Here is a 19039-nt window from a genome sequence, read left to right as displayed (position 1 = left end):
TCAAGGTCATTGGTTAACAATGATTCAAAGAATCATCGATTTCGGTCTGTGGTCTTTACAAGAACGAATCACGTGCACAGATAGTCATCGTTGTAATCTTAAATTAAAATTTATGGTCTATTCGATGACCTAGAATCCAATCTAGATAGCTGATTCCGCTGAAATTCCATAGTTACGAGTGAGGCAAGCCGCCATCTTGAAAGGTGGCAAAACTGACGATATTTAAGGCTAATATCTGCTTTTCCTGAGCTAATAGACAGTTGCAAAGTTGATAGTCTAGGTTTGATTTTCAAAATGTTTGATAGGATTGAGTTTTAAACCTTCTTTCAGCTGATTTTCATTTTTGTTTTGCTTTTGCCACCCTTTCAAGATGACATCCTTGTCTCACCTTAACACGGTAGTTAGACATCTAGAGGATTGAGAGCTAAATCATTTGTCTTTGAATTCAGCGCTGATGATGAACGCAGATTTTAGCAAGTACATGACAAAGGTTATTTAAAGTACATTCATTGTTACAGTCAAACTATTAAAAAACACTTCTCCATTCAATTCATATGCAGCAAATATATATTATACACGAAAATTGCTTGTTATACTTATATGCTGGACAATGAAGAGAATTTGTATTTGAATGTCAATTTTTCAATTGCTTTTTATATTCGCATTATGAACTTAAAGAATGTGTGTCGACCAAGATGCATTTCGCGTTAATCACAGCGTGTCGGCCATTTTGAGTGTCGAGAAAATGGCGGATTTTGTTATTGCAGCCTATGCAAGTTAGTCAAACGATAATAATTGATGTAAAATAAGGTTTTAGTCAATTTGCTAACTTTCAAATAAAGTTGGCGACGTTGGTGACGAAATTGAATTCAGTGTTCCGCAAGCTCAAAAGTAACGATGTAAACATGAACAAAAGTGCTCAACGTATCTTGGTTCACACATTCTTTAAGCTTGAACTAGTTTTTTATTAAACCACCGAGTGAATGTCCCTAAATGATCTCGTACTTTAATTTGTTAAAGTCATGTGTCAGTAATGATTTTCGTAGCTTTTTTATGCCACTTCAAGTACCAACAAATAATTCCTACTGTCGTACATATGTATGACGTGTGCGTCGACAATAAAAACCGTAGCCTTGGTATCGCAACGAGATTTACGTATTGCTGTTATAAATTCCGCAATTCGATAAAATGAATAAATCCAAATCCATAATATTTCAGTGTTGCCATAAATGAAAATGTTTTTCACCAGATCAAAGTGGAAGCTCATTCGACCGAGTCCGGTTAAAAAATATATGATACGTGATCACACAGGTGCTAACCATATTTAAAATAAAATGCGTTCTTGTGTCCTAGGACCAGTGATCAAGTTTTTTGTCTCGCAAAATCTCCTTGGGCAGTTCTCATTTTTAAGACGAATCAGTTAACGCTTGGAAATTTTCGGTGACGTATTTTCGGGAATCAGCTGAGTCTAATAAAGAGTTCACTGTAATGTCGTCGATGTCTGTTGGAGGTATGAGGTTTTGTCTGTTATGATTGGTCATGACGGATTTTGAGTAGTCAACTGAGTCCAATAAAGAATTCACTGTAATGTCGTCATCATCATTCATCAGGGATATTGAATAAGAATCATTTCTTTGATCGTCCATACTAGAGGAACTACTTTCACTAGAAAACGACGAGGAGCTTTGTACTCGAGGGCGAAAGCACTTCCATGAACGGGATTGGTCATCCGATGATTGACGTTTCTTTACGTCAACCTCCGAACTTTTCAGACAGTCAAAAAGATCGTTTCTATTCGTTGAAATCATGTCTTTATCGGTGTTCTCGTTTGGTAATTCAGCTTTTTGTCCACACCCGTCCATCTCGTATGGTATGGAAAGAAACTTATAGACGCGATGGTAGCCCTTTATCTATAAAACGAGTAAAGTATTTGTAATAGTTTCACGTTTCGTGATGAGAGGTGTTTGAAGCTTCAGTTAGCAAGAAAAACAGTTCGACGTACATGTGCGTCAATCTTACGAGAAAACATTCATAACAATCAATCAGAAAAATCTTTGAACATGCTGATCATGTTAGTCGACTGGCTGGTCAACTTTTAAAGAGTTGTCAGGACAAGAACCTCAACAAAGAATATGTTTGATGTGTGTTGAAATCTCTAATGGCAATTATTTGAAGTGTTCGTCATTTTGGTTATTTTTGGCGTGTAAAGATCATTGAGTGTTTTTTTAGTAATTTAGACATGTATTTTGCATAAACACCATTCATAAGCAAACTGATGGCTTCATACAATTTGACTTGATACTCTTTGGTGATGGCATTCTTGGAATTGATAAATTCAAGAAAGTGTCAAATGCGCAATTAGACCAGCATGTATAAAGCGTACTAAAATTATTGTTGTGCGAAAGGTAAGAATTCTTGGGAATTCACTTCAATATGACTTAACTTTGTATCAACCTTCGTCATACACACCATGGCAACAATGAAAATTTACACACTTATAAACTCACACGCTTAAATAAACACTTGAAGAAGTACACACTTGAATTTGGAGCTCGTTCATTGTTAGACATACCTTTTTGAGCAATCCTCTATCATAACAGGTTCTCATGGCTCGAAATAGCTTGAACTGGTCCATTTTTGGTCGATTCTTTACAGTTCCCCACAACTTGGCAAGTTCTTCCGTATCGTTAATTGAGAATAATCTTTCTTCCTTATTCGTCCATTCTATCACATGTTTACACTCCTCATCTTCTAACAGTCCGTACAAAAACTCCCACAAATACGGCGATTTTCTGCTGCTGTTACGTTTACTTTCTATATGCACAATAATAAAACAATTATTTACTCGTTCTCATTGAAAATCTACTCTAGATGTTTATGAAGTAATTCAACGCCCCTCCCTCCCTCATCTCTCGTGTGTTCCACCACTATCATTTTAAGTTTCTTAATCATTTGAAGAATGTTGGATTAGAGGCGACAGATACCCTTCGTGAGTCAAAACTAAAGCTAGATTAGGTTCCATTGGTTTAAGCTATACCTAATGAATTAATGAGAGATGTCCAAAATCAAGTTGACTCTGTGATTAAAAGAAAAAGTTAAGTCCTTACAAACTGGGAGTCTTAAATTTCATATGGTCGTTTTATGTAGTTTTATTTGTTTAATGTTTATGTTTGCATTTGTAAATTTATCATGACTGGTAGATATTAGGTTCTTGTAAGATGACATAAAAGAATTTAATGCAGAAGTCAACATGTAAGAATGCTTGATAACAACAATAAATTTAATCATGATAAATGATCCATAGATGAATGGTATTCTGTGGAAAATCATATTTTTCTTTTCATTTTCTCCAACTATACACGAAAGGAATCAACACTTAACTTGTCATGCTTTAAGTAATCTTTGCGTTTGGCTTTTCAATTACAAATATAATCTTCAAAAGCTATTGCTATATGATGCATTTCAATTGCCACTGTAGGGCCTCGTAAACCTATAAAGATATTTTTTTATTTTTAATGTTGTCGAGCCTTCCATGCAATGCAAAGTTAACACAAGACAACCTTAATGGGGTCCTTTGATTTCAAAACGAACGTAAGTTTCTCAGTCAAGGAGGAGTTGAACTCTCTTAAATAAGCAAAATGAAATATATTCCTGACATAAATCTTGCTTCTCATTGTACTTGTATGTACTTAATGAGAATATTTCTGAACTTCCGTTTGAACAAATTTTCTTGTGTGAAAGGAAGGTATACTCTTAGATTGACATGAAAAAAGATATACTATGTTATAAATGTATTATGGCAATAGCAGATATAATGTTCGTTATAATAAATTACCACAGCTCATTTTGAAATGTAGCTACACACATTTATACCTTGGTCATATTAATTAGTGCAATTGAATTTGTTTATATTTACGACAACTAACATTGTTGAGAAGATATTTTGCTTGACTTGAAAATAGACTTGCCGTGTTTTGTCCAACACTGTGAATGAAGTAGCTACAGTTATTGGCCATTATTGACGAAAAATGGCGCCGGTAAATTTTGTTGTTTCTGTACGTGTTGCACGTGAATGCTGGTGTAAATACATTGACGAGGTCGAACAAGGTATATATGCATTGTTTATCATAACTTTATCGCTCTTCTCCCACTGTTAGGTGAAAGAGATGCAACTGTAGGATTATGTATATAATGTATGGTATAGATACAAGAAAGTACTGTGCCTATTACCTTTTAAAAAACGTTCTGTTTCAGTTTTTACCAGCAAATTGACAAGCAAGATATAATGGATACTGGTTAGATTTATAAGTACACAGAAAATTCACTTACTTTTAGCTTGGGCCATTTTTCTTCAGACATTAACATTTCATTTGCCACGTTGTACTGGTATGATCTTATCTATCGTTTCTGTTCTTGTATCGGTGATAGCTGCTCTATACATATTCCGCAGCAGCATCTACGCCAACGCACGAGCAAATTTTCGGAAGAAAATACCAAGCATACATAGCTACATCATCGTCATTAAACGTTTGCCGATGCCCTATCTTGTTTCTTTTGCAGCTCATATATGTCGATAATTACAATAATATTCAATGCATTATTGTTTCTACCACAAAGGAAGTCGAATTTTACGGGTAAGTCACGTCCCACTCTTATCTTCATTCGTATTCCTGCCTATTTGTGCTAAAAAAAGATGAAAAGGACTTTGTTTTTTTCAGAATCCGGTCGACTTGTACAATTTGTACTGTAGGGCATTTATCTTCGAATGCTCTCAGTCTGTGCAAGTAGAAATAGCCAGCTTGATTCGAAGACATCCAAAGACATTCTATACAATACAGGAAAACTTTGCAGATGTATACGATGCACTGTTCGGATAAGACATCCGTTTCTGTTTGAATTGCCGTATTTTAATGTCATTAGATGCTAAAAATGAATGGAATATTTTCAGTGCGAAATTGCACGCACATCTAAAGTCAGCGGATGGAGACAAGTCAAACGTGTAAAGATCTAGAGTATTTGGTGTAATTAGTATCGACTTCCTGTCTTAAAACAAACTCTCTACAATCAGGGGTAGATTTTGAGAGTTTTTGGATTTCGTATGAAGAAGTTGTTCTTAAGACACATGCAGAAGCATCGCTCCAGTTGACATGATGTTCTCATTGAATGTCATCATTTGAAATTCACGTAAGGGTGGCGACAAGCTTGTTTAGAGCTTCAACGGTACTTTCAAAACACACTTTTGTGTAGAATTGTATCTTCAGGCAGTTAATACCATATAAATGTACAGCTGCAAGAGTAAATAAAAAACCTGAAATACTGATCTCTGTATCTTAAGTAGCTATGTAGCACGCTCTATGAAAAAAGATTTTAAGGAAATTTAGCACTCCATAGCTATAGACTTCCTATATCTTAAACCATCGATTTAAAACAAATCCATTGTCGGGCGTTAGCATTCGTAGCTCAAAATTCGAAATTCGTCGACCATATATTTCAGTTCTAGAACTATGTATGCGTTAGCTTTTATAAAAACGTGTATTTCAATGATTAAGAACATTAAGTAGTTGGAAGGTCCAAATGGTACTATGTATGCATGCTATGCATTCATCATAATTCGAATTTAAGTTCGTTCTCATTCTTTTGATCAGTTGTACAGAGATAGCTTAACTAGATTTATGCATACATGCATCCGAGAAAGTTTATCTCGTTTAGCATGATGTCGTGAAAGGGAAAATCCCTTTGCTTTGATTTGCAGCACAAAAAGCCTTTGCATGATATATACAGAAAACAAAATGTCTTTGTGTGTAAAATATGTTATCATCAAACACAGCGTGTATCAATAATATAATAATTTGAAGTAAAGTCGAAAGAATGCCTTGGTAAAATTTGGACCAAGAAATAATATTAATTAATTTCGGTTCTCAATCGAAACAAAAAATTAAGCCCCTTGTAGCGCTACCTTCCTGCGCTACTGACGTACGTGTCTTTGTCTTGTTCACTATGTGGGCGAGTTTTCAACATCCCAAAGATTTGCAACTTCAAGATCCAAATCTACGAATTCCTTCAATTTCATTTATAAAGTTTGGAAAACGAGCGCGTTCCTTCTCTTCCAGCGCGTGCATCTTCGAACAATCCAGCCAGCGGATGAAGATAGTTATCACACTTGTAACATTTTACAGTCGCTTTTTGTATTCAGTACCCACTTCCTGATATTTCAGATATTTTAAACTCTCCAAAGACGAAGCATATTTCAGGAATATATTGAAGTGCCTATACTAGTGTCAGGAAAATAACTTCTTTAGATGATTTTAAGAAAATTTGCAACATATTTAATAGGTCGAAAATTTCATCTTAATGGACTTTTTTGGCCTAGAAGTAGGAGACTCTGTACCGGATGTGACGTAATTAGGAGAACAAATTCGCTGCGTAAAATATCAACAGCGTATAATATTGTGAAACTGCGTATAATATTATCACCCCGTTCATTTTTTCGAAGCCAAGTGTAATTTCATCAACATTTCCACGCAAAATCGTAGTAGGTAATTGCTCCCGATTATTGTTTTGTTTTTGAAGTGGTGCATGTATTGTGTGATTGCCGCTGATAAACGACTTAAAGAGGAGCTGAATGTGAGAAGTGGGAAACGGGCGACTTCCACTTTGGATCAAATGCAGATGAAAATTACAAGACAATGGCAGACAGTTTTAAAAGGGTTTCGCTGTGTCTGATTATGCTCGGAATGATAATTGGAATTATTGGTGAATTACAAACATGCTTTGTATCAACTAGTATAAGTTGTAATAGAAAACAACTACTTTGTATCACAAAATTCTCACAGTATCACATTAACAATGAATTACGTTTTGATTAATCGTAGCTCATTTTTATCATTCATTCGACCGACTCCAACTTGCAAAGACCGAACAGCAAGGAGTATGTTTGTGTTAATGGCGCCATGGTTACAACACCCCCTCGTACATTAGCGTGGTAACAACAATGATTTAGATCCCAATCTTCTAGATGTCTTACTACCGTGTCAAGGTGAGCAAGGATGTCATCTTGAAAGATGGCAAAATCAAAATGAAAAGGCAATTAAAACAAAGTTTAAAAAACTCATCCTATCAAATATTTCAAGAATTAAACCTAGACTATCAACTTTGTGACTGTCTATCAAGTATCAACTCAGCAAAAGAAGATATTAGTCGTAATATCGTCAGTTTTACCACATTTCAAGATGGCGGCTTGCCTCACTCATTACTATCAGAGCCCTCTATAACGGAGTCAGATGGTTAGCACTATTTTCCACCCAGCAAACCGCCCTTTACTTTGAAATATAATATTTTACACAATATAATATTTTACACAATGTAATATTTTACACAATATAATATTTTATATAATATTTTACACAATCGTCGAAAAACGACATATTTTCCAGCCTGGATTATAAGTTTATAACTTAAGGTGGTTGCATGAAAATTTATACTGCAACATTTATCTGTAAATATTTTCATATGTTGATATTAAAAACTGTATTATAAAAATATAAAATTACTCGCCATCTCAAAACGACCTAGCACCAGTGCATGCATGGTTTCCTTTTAGCTTTTGGTTCTTTCCCATTAGCCGCCATCTTTAATTTATTTCCGATTGTGTAAAGTAAAGGGCGGTTTGCTGGGTGGAAAATAGTGCTAACCGAGTCAGATATCTAGTAGATTGGGTTCAAGGTCATTGGGTAACAATGATTCAAAGAATCATCGATTTCGGTCTGTAGTCTTTACAAGAACGAATCACGTACACAGATAGTCATCGTTGTAATCTTAAATTAAAATTTATGGTCTATTCGATGACCTAGAATCCAATCTAGATAGCTGATTCCGCTGAAATTCCATAGTTACGAGTGAGGCAAGCCGCCATCTTGAAAGGTGGCAAAACTGACGATATTTAAGGCTAATATCTGCTTTTCCTGAGCTAATAGACAGTTGCAAAGTTGATAGTCTAGGTTTGATTTTCAAAATGTTTGATAGGATTGAGTTTTAAACCTTCTTTCAGCTGATTTTTCATTTTGTGTTTTGCTTTTTTGCCACCCTTTCAAGATGACATCCTTGTCTCACCTTGACACGGTAGTTAGACATCTAGAGGATTGAGAGCTAAATCATTTGTCTTTGAATTCAGCGCTGATGATGAACGCAGATTTTAGCAAGTACATGACAAAGGTTATTTAAAGTACATTCATTGTTACAGTCAAACTATTAAAAAACACTTCTCCATTCAATTCATATGCAGCAAATATATATTATACACGAAAATTTCTTGTTATACTTATATGCTGGACAATGAAGAGAATTTGTATTTGAATGTCAATTTTTTCAATTGCTTTTTATATTCGCATTATGAACTTAAAGAATGTGTGTCGACCAAGATGCATTTCGCGTTAATCACAGCGTGTCGGCCATTTTGAGTGTCGAGAAAATGGCGGATTTTGTTATTGCAGCCTATGCAAGTTAGTCAAACGATAATAATTGATGTAAAATAAGGTTTTAGTCAATTTGCTAACTTTCAAATAAAGTTGGCGACGTTGGTGACGAAATTGAATTCAGTGTTCCGCAAGCTCAAAAGTAACGATGTAAACATGAACAAAAGTGCTCAACGTATCTTGGTTCACACATTCTTTAAGCTTGAACTAGTTTTTTATTAAACCACCGAGTGAATGTCCCTAAATGATCTCGTACTTTAATTTGTTAAAGTCATGTGTCAGTAATGATTTTCGTAGCTTTTTATGCCACTTCAAGTACCAACAAATAATTCCTACTGTCGTACATATGTATGACGTGTGCGTCGACAATAAAAACCGTAGCCTTGGTATCGCAACGAGATTTACGTATTGCTGTTATAAATTCCTCAATTCGATAAAATGAATAAATCCAAATCCATAATATTTCAGTGTTGCCATAAATGAAAATGTTTTTCACCAGATCAAAGTGGAAGCTCATTCGACCGAGTCCGGTTAAAAAATATATGATACGTGATCACACAGGTGCTAACCATATTTAAAATAAAATGCGTTCTTGTGTCGTAGGACCAGTGATCAAGTTTTTGTCTCGCAAAATCTCCTTGGGCAGTTCTCATTTTTAAGACGAATCAGTTAACGCTTGGAAATTTTCGGTAACGTATTTTCGGGAATCAGCTGAGTCTAATAAAGAGTTCACTGTAATGTCGTCGATGTCTGTTGGAGGTATGAGGTTTTGTCTGTTATGATTGGTCATGACGGATTTTGAGTAGTCAACTGAGTCCAATAAAGAATTCACTGTAATGTCGTCATCATCATTCATCAGGGATATTGAATAAGAATCATTTCTTTGATCGTCCATACTAGAGGAACTACTTTCACTAGAAAACGACGAGGAGCTTTGTACTCGAGGGCGAAAGCACTTCCATGAACGGGATTGGTCTTCCGATGATTGACGTTTCTTTACGTCAACCTCCGAACTTTTCAGATGGTCAAAAAGATCGTTTGTATTCGTTGAAATCATGTCTTTATCGGTGTTCTCGTTTGGTAATTCAGCTTTTTGTCCACACCCGTCCATCTCGTATGGTATAGAAAGAAACTTATAGACGCGATGGTAGCCCTTTATCTGTAAAACGAGTAAAGCATTTGTAATAGTTTCACGTTTCGTAATGATAGGTGTTTGAAGCTTCACTTGGCAAGAAAAACAGTTCGACGTACATGTGCGTCAATCTTACGAGAAAACATTCATAACAATCAATCAGAAAAATCTTTGAACATGCTGATCATGTTAGTCGACTGGCTGGTCAACTTTTAAAGAGTTGTCAGGACAAGAACCTCAACAAAGAATATGTTTGATGTGTGTTGAAATCTCTAATGGCAATTATTTGAAGTGTTCGTCATTTTGGTTATTTTGGCGTGTAAAGATCATTGAGTGTTTTTAGTAATTTAGACATGTATTTTGCATAAACACCATTCATAAGCAAACTGATGGCTTCATACAATTTGACTTGATACTCTTTGGTGATGGCATTCTTGGAATTGATAAATTCAAGAAAGTGTCAAATGCGCAATTAGACCAGCATGTATAAAGCGTACTAAAATTATTGTTGTGCGAAAGGTAAGAATTCTTGGGAATTCACTTCAATATGACTTAACTTTGTATCAACCTTCGTCATACACACCATGGCAACAATGAAAATTTACACACTTATAAACTCACACGCTTAAATAAACACTTGAAGAAGTACACACTTGAATTTGGAGCTCGTTCATTGTTAGACATACCTTTTTGAGCAATCCTCTATCATAATAGGTTCTCATGTCTCGAAATAACTTGAATTGGTCCATTTTTGGTCGATTCTTTACAGTTCCCCACAGCTTGGCAAGTTCTTCCGCATCGTTGATTGAGTATAATCTTTCTTCCTTATTCGTCCATTCTATCACATGTTTACACTCCTCATCTTCTAACAGTCCGTACAAAAACTCCCACAAATACAGCGATTTTCTGCTGCTGTTACGTTTACTTTCTATATGCACAATAATAAAACAATTATTTACTCGTTCTTATTGAAAAATCTACTCTAGATGTTTATGAAGTAATTCAATGTTGGATTAGAGGCGACAGATACCCTTCGTGAGTCAAAACTAAAGCTAGATTAGGTTCCATTGGTTTAAGCTATACCTAATGAATTAATGAGAGATGTCCAAAATCAAGTTGACTCTGTGATTAAAAGAAAAAGTTAAGTCCTTACAAACTGGGAGTCTTAAATTTCATATGGTCGTTTTATGTAGTTTTATTTGTTTAATGTTTATGTTTGCATTTGTAAATTTATCATGACTGGTAGATATTAGGTTCTTGTAAGATGACATAAAAGAATTTAATGCAGAAGTCAACATGTAAGAATGCTTGATAACAACAACAATAAATTTAATCATGATAAATGATCCATAGATGAATGGTATTCTGTGGAAAATCATATTTTTTCTTTTCATTTTTCTCCAACTATACACGAAAGGAATCAACACTTAACTTGTCATGCTTTAAGTAATCTTTGCGTTTGGCTTTTCAATTACAAATATAATCTTCAAAAGCTATTGCTATATGATGCATTTCAATTGCCACTGTAGGGCCTCGTAAACCTATAAAGATATTTTTTTATTTTTAATGTTGTCGAGCCTTCCATGCAATGCAAAGTTAACACAAGACAACCTTAATGGGGTCCTTTGATTTCAAAACGAACGTAAGTTTCTCAGTCAAGGAGGAGTTGAACTCTCTTAAATAAGCAAAATGAAATATATTCCTGACATAAATCTTGCTTCTCATTGTACTTGTATGTACTTAATGAGAATATTTCTGAACTTCCGTTTGAACAAATTTTCTTGTGTGAAAGGAAGGTATACTCTTAGATTGACATGAAAAAGATATACTATGTTATAAATGTATTATAGCAATAGCAGATATAATGTTCGTTATAATAAATTACCACAGCTCATTTTGAAATGTAGCTACACATTTATACCTTGGTCTTATTAATTAGTGCAATTGAATTTGTTTATATTTACGACAACTAACATTGTTGAGAAGATATTTTGCTTGACTTGAAAATAGACTTGCCGTGTTTTGTCCAACACTGTGAATGAAGTAGCTACAGTTATTGGCCATTATTGACGAAAAATGGCGCCGGGTAAATTTTGTTGTTTCTGTACGTGTTGCACGTGAATGCTGGTGTAAATACATTGACGAGGTCGAACAAAGTAGATATGCATTGTTTTCATAACGTTATCGCTCTTCTCCCACTGTTTGGTGAAAGAGATGCAACTGTAGGATTATGTACATATTGTATGGTATAGATACAAGAAAGCACTGTGCCTTTTACCTTTTAAAAAACTTTCTCTTTCAGTTTTTACCAGCAAATTGACAAGCAAGATGTAATGGATACTGGTTAGATTTATAAGTACACAGAAAATTCACTTACTTTTAGCTTGGGCCATTTTTCTCCAGACATTAACATTTCATTTGCCACGTTGTACTGGTATGATCTTATCTATCGTTTCTGTTCTTGTATCGGTGATAGCTGCTCTATAGATATTCCGCAGCAGCATCTACGCCAACGCACGAGCAAATTTTCGGAAGTAAATACCAAGCATACATAGCTACATCATCGTCATTAAACGTTTGCCGATGCCCTATCTTGTTTCTTTTGCAGCTCATATATGTCGATAATTACAATAATATTCAATGCATTATTGTTTCTACCACAAAGGAAGTCGAATTTTACGGGTCAGTCGCACCCCACTTTTATCTTCATTCGTATTCCTGCCTATTTGTGCTAAAAAAAGATGAAAAGGACTTTGTTTTTTTCAGAATCCGGTCGACTTGTACAATTTGTACTGTAGGGCATTTATCTTCGAATGCTCTCAGTCTGTGCAAGTAGAAATAGGCAGCTTGATTCGAAGACATCCAAAGACATTCTATACAATACAGGAAAACTTTGCAGATGTATACGATGCACTGTTCGGATAAGACATCCGTTTCTGTTTGAATTGCCGTATTTTAATGTCATTAGATGCTAAAAATGAATGGAATATTTTCAGTGCGAAATTGCACGCACATCTAAAGTCAGCGGATGGAGACAAGTCAAACGTGTAAAGATCTAGAGTATTTGGTGTAATTAGTATCGACTTCCTGTCTTAAAACAAACTCTCTACAATCAGGGGTAGATTTTGAGAGTTTTTGGATTTCGTATGAAGAAGTTGTTCTTAAGACACATGCAGAAGCATCGCTCCAGTTGACATGATGTTCTCATTGAATGTCATCATTTGAAATTCACGTAAGGGTGGCGACAAGCTTGTTTAGAGCTTCAACGGTACTTTCAAAACACACTTTTGTGTAGAATTGTATCTTCAGGCAGTTAATACCATATAAATGTACAGCTGCAAGAATAAATAAAAAACCTGAAATAAGTTACTGATCTCTGTATCTTAAGTAGCTATGTAGCACGCTCTATGAAAAAAGATTTTAAGGAAATTTAACACTCCATAGCTATAGACTTCCTATATCTTAAACCATCGATTCAAAACAAATCCATTGTCGGGCGTTAGCATTCGTAGCTCAAAATTCGAAATTCGTCGACCATATATTTCAGTTCTAGAACTATGTATGTGTTAGCTTTTACAAAAACGTGTATTTCAATGATTAAGAACATTAAGTAGTTGGAAGGTCCAAATGGTACTATGTATGCATGCTATGCATTCATCATAATTCGAATTTAAGTTCGTTCTCATTCTTTTGATCAGTTGTACAGAGATAGCTTAACTAGATTTATGCATACATGCATCCGAGAAAGTTTATCTCGTTTAGCATGATGTCGTGAAAGGGAAAATCCCTTTCCTTTGATTTGCAGCACAAAAAGCCTTTGCATGATATATACAGAAAACAAAATGTCTTTGTGTGTAAAATATGTTATCATCAAACACAGCGTGTATCAATAATATAATAATTTGAAGTAAAGTCGAAAGAATGCCTTGGTAAAATTTGGACCAAGAAATAATATTAATTCATTTCGGTTCTCAAACGAAACAAAAAATTAAGCCCCTTGTAGCGCTACCTTCCTGCGCTACTGACGTACGTGTCTTTGTCTTGTTCACTATGTGGGCGAGTTTTCAACATCCCAAAGATTTGCAACTTCAAGATCCAAATCTACGAATTCCTTCAATTTCATTTATAAAGTTTGGAAAACGAGCGCGTTCCTTCTCTTCCAGCGCGTGCATCTTCGAACAATCCAGCCAGCGGATGAAGATAGTTATCACACTTGTAACATTTTACAGTCGCTTTTTGTATTCAGTACCCACTTCCTGATATTTCAGATATTTTAAACTCTCCAAAGACGAAGCATATTTCAGGAATATATTGAAGTGCCTATACTAGTGTCAGGAAAATAACTTCTTTAGATGATTTTAAGAAAATTTGCAACATATTTAATAGGTCGAAAATTTCATCTTAATGGACTTTTTTGGCCTAGAAGTAGGAGACTCTGTACCGGATGTGACGTAATTAGGAGAACAAATTCGCTGCGTAAAATATCAACAGCGTATAATATTGTGAAACTGCGTATAATATTATCACCCCGTTCATTTTTTCGAAGCCAAGTGTAATTTCATCAACATGTAGTAGGTAATTGCTCCCGATTATTGTTTTGTTTTTGAAGTGGTGCATGTATTGTGTGATTGCCGCTGATAAACGACTTAAAGAGGAGCTGAATGTGAGAAGTCGGAAACGGGCGACTTCCACTTTGGATCAAATGCAGATGAAAATCACAAGACAATGGCAGACAGTTTTAAAAGGGTTTCGCTGTGTCTGATTATGCTCGGAATGATAATTGGAATTATTGGTGAATTACAAACATGCTTTGTATCAACTAGTATAAGTTGTAATAGAAAACAACTACTTTGTATCACAAAATTCTCACAGTATCACATTAACAATGAATTACGTTTTGATTAATCGTAGCTCATTTTTATCATTCATTCGACCGACTCCAACTTGCAAAGACCGAACAGCAAGGAGTATGTTTGTGTTAATGGCGCCATGGTTACAACACCCCCTCGTACATTAGCGTGGTAACAACAATGATTTAGATCCCAATCTTCTAGATGTCTTACTACCGTGTCAAGGTGAGCAAGGATGTCATCTTGAAAGATGGCAAAATCAAAATGAAAAGGCAATTAAAACAAAGTTTAAAAAACTCATCCTATCAAATATTTCAAGAATTAAACCTAGACTATCAACTTTGTGACTGTCTATCTATCAACTCAGCAAAAGAAGATATTAGTCGTAATATCGTCAGTTTTACCACATTTCAAGATGGCGGCTTGCCTCACTCATTACTATCAGAGCCCTCTATAACGGAGTCAGATATCTAGTAGATTGGGTTCAAGGTCATTGGGTAACAATGATTCAAAGAATCATCGATTTCGGTCTGTGGTCTTTACAAGAACGAATCACGTGCACAGATAGTCATCGTTGTAATCTTAAATTAAAATTTATGGTCTATTCGATGACCTAGAATCCAATCTAGATAGCTGATTCCGCTGAAATTCCATAGTTACGAGTGAGGCAAGCCGCCATCTTGAAAGGTAAAAACTGACGATATTTAAGGCTAATATCTGCTTTTCCTGAGCTAATAGACAGTTGCAAAGTTGATAGTCTAGGTTTGATTTTCAAAATGTTTGATAGGATTGAGTTTTAAACCTTCTTTCAGCTGATTTTTCATTTTGTGTTTTGCTTTTTGCCACCCTTTCAAGATGACATCCTTGTCTCACCTTGACACGGTAGTTAGACATCTAGAGGATTGAGAGCTAAATCATTTGTCTTTGAATTCAGCGCTGATGATGAACGCAGATTTTAGCAAGTACATGACAAAGGTTATTTAAAGTACATTCATTGTTACAGTCAAACTATTAAAAAACACTTCTCCATTCAATTCATATGCAGCAAATATATATTATACACGAAAATTTCTTGTTATACTTATATGCTGGACAATGAAGAATTTGTATTTGAATGTCAATTTTCAATTGCTTTTATATTCGCATTATGAACTTAAAGAATGTGTGTCGACCAAGATGCATTTCGCGTTAATCACAGCGTGTCGGCCATTTTGAGTGTCGAGAAAATGGCGGATTTTGTTATTGCAGTCTATGCAAGTTAGACAAACGATAATAATTGATGTAAAATAAGGTTTTAGTCAATTTGCTAACTTTCAAATAAAGTTGGCGACGTTGGTGACGAAATTGAATTCAGTGTTCCGCAAGCTCAAAAAGTAACGATGTAAACATGAACAAAAGTGCTCAACGTATCTTGGTTCACACATTCTTTAAGCTTGAACTAGTTTTTTATTAAACCACCGAGTGAATATCCCTAAATGATCTCGTACTTTAATTTGTTAAAGTCATGTGTCAGTAATGATTTTCGTAGCTTTTTATGCCACTTCAAGTACCAACAAATAATTCCTACTGTCCTACATATGTGTGACGTGTGCGTCGACAATAAAAACCGTAGCCTTGGTATCGCAACGAGATTTACGTATTGCTGTTATAAATTCCGCAATTCGAAAAAATGAATAAATCTAAATCCATGATATTTCAGTGTTTCCATAAATGAAAATGTTTTTCACCAGATCAAAGTGGAAGCTCATTTGACCGAGTCCAGTTAAAAAATATATGATACGTGATCACACAGGTGCTAACCATATTTAAAATAAAATGCGTTCTTGTGTCGTAGGACCAGTGATCAAGTTTTTGTCTCGCAAAATCTCCTTGGGCAGTTCTCATTTTTAAGACGAATCAGTTAACGCTTGGAAATTTTCGGTAACGTATTTTCGGGAATCAGCTGAGTCTAATAAAGAGTTCACTGTAATGTCGTCGATGTCTGTTGGAGGTATGAGGTTTTGTCTGTTATGATTGGTCATGACGGATTTTGAGTAGTCAACTGAGTCCAATAAAGAATTCACTGTAATGTCGTCATCATCATTCATCAGGGATATTGAATAAGAATCATTTCTTTGATCGTCCATACTAGAGGAACTACTTTCACTAGAAAACGACGAGGAGCTTTGTACTCGAGGGCGAAAGCACTTCCATGAACGGGATTGGTCTTCCGATGATTGACGTTTCTTCACGTCAACCTCCGAACTTTTCAGATGGTCAAAAAGATCGTTTGTATTCGTTAAAATCATGTCTTTATCGGTGTTCTCGTTTGGTAATTCAGCTTTTTGTCCACACCCGTCCATCTCGTATGGTATGGAAAGAAACTTATAGACACGATGGTAGCCCTTTATCTATAAAACGAGTAAAGTATTTGTAATAGTTTCACGTTTCCTAATGATAGGTGTTTGAAGCTTCAGTTAGCAAGAAAAACAGTTCGATGTACATGTGCATCAATCTTACGAGAAAACATTCATAACAATCAATCAGAAAAAACTTTGAACATGCTGATCATGTTAGTCGACTGGCTGGTCAACTTTTAAAGAGTTGTCAGGACAAGAACCTCAACAAAGAATATGTTTGATGTGTGTTGAAATCTCTAATGGCAATTATTTGAAGTGTTCGTCATTTTGGTTATTTTTGGCGTGTAAAGATCATTGAGTGTTTTTTTAGTAATTTAGACATGTATTTTGCATAAACACCATTCATAAGCAAACTGATGGCTTCATACAATTTGACTTGATACTCTTTGGTGATGGCATTCTTGGAATTGATAAATTCAAGAAAGTGTCAAATGCGCAATTAGACCAGCATGTATAAAGCGTACTAAAATTATTGTTGTGCGAAAGGTAAGAATTCTTGGGAATTCACTTCAATATGACTTAACTTTGTATCAACCTTCGTCATACACACCATGGCAACAATGAAAATTTACACACTTATAAACTCACACGCTTAAATAAACACTTGAAGAAGTACACTTGAATTTGGAGCTCGTTCATTGTTAGACATACCTTTTTGAGCAATCCTCTATCATAATAGGTTCTCATTGCTCGAAATAGCTTGAACTGGTCCATTTTTGGTCGATTCTTTACAGTTCCCCACAACTTGGCAAGTTCTTCCGTATCGTTAATTGAGAATAATCTTTCTTCCTTATTCGTCCATTCTATCACATGTTTACACTCCTCATCTTCTAACAGTCCGTACAAAAACTCCCACAAATACAGCGATTTTCTGCTGCTGTTACGTTTACTTTCTATATGCACAATAATAAAACAATTATTTACTCGTTCTTATTGAAAAATCTACTCTAGATGTTTATGAAGTAATTCAACGCCCCTTCCTCCCTCATCTCTCGTGTGTTCCACGACTATCATTTTAAGTTTCTTAATCATTTGAAGAATGTTGGATTAGAGGCGACAGATACCCTTCGTGAGTCAAAACTAAAGCTAGATTAGGTTCCATTGGTTTAAGCTATACCTAATGAATTAAGAGAGATGTCCAAAATCAAGTTGACTCTGATTAAAAGAAAAAGTTAAGTCCTTACAAACTGGGAGTCTTAAATTTCATATTGTCGTTTTATGTAGTTTTATTTGTTTAATGTTTATGTTTGCATTTGTAAATTTATCATGACTGGTAGATATTAGGTTCTTGTAAGATGACATAAAAGAATTTAATGCAGAAGTCAACATGTAAGAATGCTTGATAACAACAACAATAAATTTAATCATGATAAATGATCCATAGATGAATGGTATTCTGTGGAAAATCATATTTTTTCTTGTCATTTTTCTCCAACTATACATGAAAGGAATCAACACTTAACTTGTCATGCTTTAAGTAATCTTTACGTTTGGCTTTTCAATTACAAATATAATCTTCAAAAGCTATTGCTATATGATGCATTTCAATTGCCACTGTAGGGCCTCGTAAACCTATAAAGATATTTTCTATGTTTAATGTTGTCGAGCCTTCCATGCAATGCAAAGTTAACACAAGACAACCTTAATGGGGTCCTTTGATTTCAAAAAGAACGTAAGTTTCTCAGTCAAGGAGGAGTTGAACTCTCTTAAATAAGCAAAATGAAATATATTCCTGACATAAATCTTGCTTCTCATTGTACTTGTATGTACTTAATGAGAATATTTCTGAACTTCCGTTTGAACAAATTTTCTTGTGTGAAAGGAAGGTATACTCTTAGATTGACATGAAAAAAGATATACTATGTTATACATGTATTATAGCAATAGCAGATATAATGTTGGTTATAATAAATTACCACAGCTCATTTTGAAATGTAGCTACACACATTTATACCTTGGTCTTATTAATTAGTGCAATTGAATTTGTTTATATTTACGACAACTAACATTGTTGAGAAGATATTTTGCTTGACTTGAAAATAGACTTGCCGTGTTTTGTCCAACACTGTGAATGAAGTAGCTACATTTATTGGCCATTATTGACGAAAAATGGCGCCGGCAAGTTTTTGTTGTTTCTGTACGTGTTGCACGTGGATGCTGGTGTAAATACATTGACGAGGTCGAACA

The 19039-nt window shown here is 35.0% G+C and overlaps 1 protein-coding gene across 1 annotated transcript; it reads right to left on the bottom strand.

Annotated features, from left to right (window-relative positions):
• Window positions 1-8666: 8666 nt before the first annotated feature.
• On the bottom strand, window positions 8667-12215 carry LOC124435381 (ETS-related transcription factor Elf-4-like). Its single transcript, XM_046985318.1, has 3 exons — window positions 11981-12215; window positions 10290-10531; window positions 8667-9630 (listed from the first exon to the last, which is right to left on the bottom strand). Exons 1-3 carry the CDS (start codon window positions 11994-11996, stop codon window positions 9127-9129), a joined length of 762 nt encoding a protein of 253 aa, XP_046841274.1. The 5' UTR covers window positions 11997-12215; the 3' UTR covers window positions 8667-9126.
• Between the last annotated feature and the right edge of the window lie 6824 nt (window positions 12216-19039).

Source organism: Xenia sp. Carnegie-2017, unplaced genomic scaffold (assembly GCF_021976095.1).
Source record: "Xenia sp. Carnegie-2017 unplaced genomic scaffold, XeniaSp_v1 HiC_scaffold_14, whole genome shotgun sequence".
NCBI classification, from domain to species: Eukaryota; Metazoa; Cnidaria; class Anthozoa; order Malacalcyonacea; family Xeniidae; genus Xenia; species Xenia sp. Carnegie-2017.
The sequence above is the reverse complement of the archived record's forward strand: the minus strand, read 5'-3'. Positions and strand labels throughout refer to the sequence as shown.